Consider the following 5,219-nt stretch of genomic DNA (forward strand, 5'->3'; position numbering starts at 1 on the left):
GTGAGTAGATGTCTATTCAGTGATACTTGTGCTCTCGCTTATTGGCTTCACAAGAATTTATCAATTGTTTGTACTTTGTACCCCCAAAAAAAGAAATGGAATTTATCAATTATTGGTTCAAATGTCACTGGTGGATGAGTTAAAAAGGTGCCAACGACTCCATCTCGTGCTAACAACTCAATAAAGCACGTTCCAAACGACCCTAATGCCACTATAATATGCTGAAAGAGAACCAATATAAGTTATAAATCTGGAATTTAATGTACAAAATTGGATTGAATTTTTCTACGGTACTAGTTAAAAATATAAAAGTAACGATTCTTAACTATTAACTTCATATAAAAACTAACTATTAACTTCATATAAAAACTACTGCATGTAAGTTATCACCATTCTTTATATGTACAAGTAAACACGATTTTTTAACTTTTGATAACTTCAAATTTTAGCAATTATTTTTGAATTTTCATAACACAGAAAAAGATAAAAAAAAATGTTGAGAGCAAGTTTGTCATCTCACTTTTATATAGGAGGTTAAAAGAGGGCAGGGAAAAATCAAAAAACCACCTTTAAAGCCTAAAAAGAAGTAACTCTTCGATTACTTTGAATCCAAGTATCCAAGGCAACGAATCAAATTATGCTGTTAAATCTACAGTTTTCTTAACGCTAAACAAGCTGAATGACTAAAATGTGCTTGCAACTAGATGGATACAGAAAATAATACAAATAAACTTCCCACTCATTAATCATCTGCACAAACTATGACTGAAGAATGAAGACATCATACCCTGCTGTGATGAACATTATTTACACGTTTTGAAACTAGATATATGCATAAAGAATGAGAAATCCGGTGTTCATAGCCTTTCAGCAACTTTACTCAGCTTTTCCAACTGCCTCTTCCAGATTTCAAGAGAGAAGCATAGAGTAATTCGTTCCAAGTATCCGGTACTCCAGGCAGGCACCAATGGCTGCAATCTTGGTGTAGCTCGGCGGCAGCCCTTTCGGCTTCGGTCTTGTACTCCATTCTGTATATAGAAGGATGGCCATCTTTTCTGTAATCTGTTAGCCTTGATATGTTCATATACATCACTGGTGTTTTCATTTTTGAGATGACATTGTCTAAAGCCCTCATTTTTGAAGGGTATTTCTTTAAGTGAGTTGTGTTATATATCGGCTCCGTTTCTTTATGGCACTGCCCTCCGGAGTTCCATTGCCCACCTCTGAAACCATGTCAGATAAGTTTATTAGAATTCACCGATCAGCGTGTATCAGATGAATAATGTAAGTGGTTACTGGTTAATTAGATTTAGTGATTAATGGAACAGATAAGGGCATAAAATAGATGAAAGAAAGTGCATTTTATGAATGAGTCAATACATTGCCAATGTATGCAATTCCGAATCTGGACAATGGTACAAATACAATACAATACATAAAATACATTTCAAGAGTTGACGGCATTCTGGTATTCAGCAATCAATTCTACAATGTCACTAATTCTTATTATTGAGGGCAGGCCATCAAAGCTAAACCAGTTCAGCTAGATGATATTCTTCTTGAAGAAAATTTCTGCTTAAGTTTCAAACTAATCACAACAGGGTTTAACGAGTAAAAACATGAACGTGGCTTAACAAGATACAATGCTAAGTTATCAATTACAGATTTTATTTAAGTTAAACAAATAAGAACTTTTCCGTTTATATCTCCATATGTTTGCAATGAATAAACCAATATTGCACAATATCAGTCAGAGACTCAGAGGCAGACTTCAAAAGTATACCGCTCCGCATAATCTCATCCTACCAGAAAAAGGGCAACTGAGCAAAAAGATACTACATATCACAAAGATAGGATATCGGCATGTTTTCATGTCTGGTTTTAAATAATGCATGAACTTCCAATCACAAAGTTGTTTTCGCTATTCAAGAGTCCACAGTTCCACATAAAAGGTATTGTAAAGTAGAAATTCCAGACTTAAGACAAATTTGGGAACCATTTAAAAGAGCAATACCTGAAATGGGTATTTGAGTATCCTCTGAAGACAACCTGAGTTCGGTTGGCATCAATATTTTTGTCGACCCATCTAGCCCAAGTCGTCAAAGCCCTTCTAAATGCATCCAAAACCTTGAGTCTTGGGTATACATGGTTGCCTTCTTGATAGTAGTCTTCTCTGTGAGTTAAGAGAACACAGATTAATATCTCAAATAGGAAAGCAATCTCACATTACAAAAGCACAAACAATGATAATTTCATATGGGAAACATGAATTATGTAGATCATGTTATTCATCTTTGCTTCTGAGCACCAACCAAACTCACCCCTTAGATGTTTTTTCATGCGTCCACCAGTGGCCAGTATTGAAGACAATGATATCAGCATCATGATATACAGTAGTTGTCTGGTCCATCAAATCCAATCTTAATGTCTCAAATGATCCATTTATGCCTTTGAAAGTTGACTCTCGAACAATGAATGGTGAACTAACAAAATCTACTGAGCAATTATAATCCTATCAACACAAGAAAGTATTCGATGAGATAATACCATTACAAGATATCTGCATCACAATCTTATATATGTTCCGAAAACTTGCCTCAAATCTAAAAGCATAAACACCTTTCTTCTTAAATTCATGTCTTCCAGAAATTTCAAAAACACGTTTCTTGTCCTTGACACTTTGACGTAGTATACACACCATCGACTCCCACATGTTCCTGTTCAGTGAATCCCCCACAAAAACTAGCCTCTGACCTCGCAGTCTCTCCAGAAAATCAGTTGCTTTCAAACTGAAAGATCACGTCAGTAATTAATAAACATACAACATAAGCATTTGGATATTAATTTAAGATGACTGGCACTAGTCTGCTTATAAATAAAATTGATAGTAAACCAAAACTGCAATTAAAACACACGGAACTATGCGCAAAAGAAGAATCAAGATTCTTATATCCTGAGAGATCCACTATTTTACCCCAGTTAGTTGTAGACTCTGGTTGCAGAGTATTTACCAGTGGATCCCATAATTCTCTACCTTTTAAGTCAATAGAATCAAAACTTTACTGAACATTGTTAATACTCCATAATCCATGAGAGTGTTAAGGGAACAACTCACCTCTAAATGGTAAGTAGTGCACTGGCATTTACATTTTACCCAGAAATTGAGCTAACTAAAAGAAATTATATAGGTTATATTGAAATTTCATAGAAGTAAACTAGCATTTCGGTACTTGTAAATATAACTAAGTTGTAATTAATCCCTTCATAGAAAACAATATAATATTGCTAATTTGGGAATCTCTTGTCGGTGGTAATGTGAATGACTTGTAATTTAAGATCTGGATCAGACACATAACTTTAATCAGGAATCGGTTTTCCATGGATGGAACCATTTTACTGAGTTTGACAGAAACAGTAACCCTTTTCCCTTTCATCATGTACATCTAAACCACCCCTTTCCCTCTTTTAGTCCTTCTCCATTCTACTCCATTTTCTAAACCTTCATACATCTAATCTTTCAGCAATCCAAGTTGCAGTTTAATATTTCGGTACACTCATTAATTTAATATAATTACTACAACTACTATTAATAGACAACTTGCATTTTTCTAATAATAACAATAAAAATAACAATATTTCGCACATGTTACTGAAAAAACCACAGAAAAGAACAATCATACCTTGGAATGTCGCATTTATGTGGCTGCCATTTCCATTTCACATAATCACTATCAGGCCTTCCATTAAGGTGGCAATCAAAATCCCTATCGATGAGTGGACATGAACCTAAGGGGTAATATGGCTTTGAATCATCCCTTACCCACATACCATCATAGATATCACAATTCTCATCATTTAAACTAAAACGACCCTCCATCTTCACATCTTGTGAAGAAGAACCACCATCATCAATAACCACAGTTACATTATCATTATTATTATTGTTATTATTATTATTATTAACAGAAGTCACGTTTGATTCACCAGAAGAAGAAACAGTTGCATTCGCAGCAAAGTCCACATCTTTGACAACCCTATTATCAGTGAAGTTCCCAATCTCAGTGACCAATGTAACGTTCTCAGCGTTGGATTTCAGCGGAAACTGTTGCACTTCACTACTATTAAGCGTTGCATTCTCACCACCGACGGTGAAATTCGCAAACCGTGTGTTCTTGTTCAAACCCTGACTTGAAGCATTCACTCCGCGACTTTCTTCAATTCGTTCTTCATCCCTCTGCGGGGAACTCACAGTGAGAGAAGCATCATTATTATTCGCCGCAGAAGAAGAAGAGAAGGGATGTTTGGTTCTGATGGAAAATGACCAAGAATAGAAGGAAGAAGAAGAAGAATTGGAAATGGCGGAACCAGATCCTTGAAGAAAGACTTGAACTTTGGGAGGTATAAGGGAAGTGTTGAGGAATAGAAGAGTGAGAAAAAGGAGAGAAGCTCCAAGGCCTAAACTGAAACCAGAAACTACTTTTCTCCTCTGTGACATGAAGGGTTCGGAGAACGCAAGCCTCTTCATGCTGTTGAAGCTGTTGCTGCTGCAGTTCTTGTCCATGGTGGAGATCAATCAGAAGAAGATGCAACGAAGAAACACGCATAAGCATAAACCCCAAACCAATGTGGCTTTAGTTCTTCTTCAATCAGGGTTCGGAGCTAGAGATCTCAACGTGTTTGAAACTGTGTCATTTTGAAGAACAAAAAAGACTCCAACTGTTTGAAGGGTTTTTTGTTGTTCTCTTTTAGCGCTTGCAATGTGCTTTCTCTTTCCATTGCAGTTCCGTTTTTATTTTATTTTATTTATTTTATTTTATTTATTACATTACACCACTTTTTTAACATTTCAATTATGCATGTGCATTCCGACACGCAGTTGTCCAATATCACAGTTTTTACAGTTTTCGGAGATCTATGGATCAGAGCTAACCACGCGTCCCAGTAAGACCTGTGCATTCGAGAAAGTCAGTTAAGTTTATTGTAGATGATTTAGGATGTGTTTTGATTTGCCTTGCAGAAGAGAGTAACCGGTTTGAGTTTTTTAAACGCTTCATCTTTGTGTTTGGCAACACTTTATCCTATAAACATAAAAGTAATTTCTGTCTTAAACTCACGTTTACCAAAAATTAAAAATTCTAGATTTTTTGTTGATATTTTTAAGTTGAATTGAATTTTATATTTTATGTACCAATTATGTCTTTCATCTTCGTATGTTTATT

At 35.4% G+C, this 5,219-nt stretch overlaps 1 protein-coding gene across 1 annotated transcript; it reads right to left on the bottom strand.

Moving 5' to 3' along the window:
* Nucleotides 1-568: 568 nt before the first annotated feature.
* LOC112749987 (protein trichome birefringence-like 2) lies at nucleotides 569-5,219 on the bottom strand. Its single transcript, XM_025798456.3, has 5 exons — nucleotides 3,681-5,219; nucleotides 2,597-2,789; nucleotides 2,322-2,512; nucleotides 2,015-2,173; nucleotides 569-1,223 (listed from the first exon to the last, which is right to left on the bottom strand). Exons 1-5 carry the CDS (start codon nucleotides 4,559-4,561, stop codon nucleotides 881-883), a joined length of 1,767 nt encoding a protein of 588 aa, XP_025654241.1. The 5' UTR covers nucleotides 4,562-5,219; the 3' UTR covers nucleotides 569-880.

Source organism: Arachis hypogaea, chromosome 15 (genome assembly GCF_003086295.3).
Source record: "Arachis hypogaea cultivar Tifrunner chromosome 15, arahy.Tifrunner.gnm2.J5K5, whole genome shotgun sequence".
NCBI lineage: Eukaryota > Viridiplantae > Streptophyta > Magnoliopsida > Fabales > Fabaceae > Arachis > Arachis hypogaea.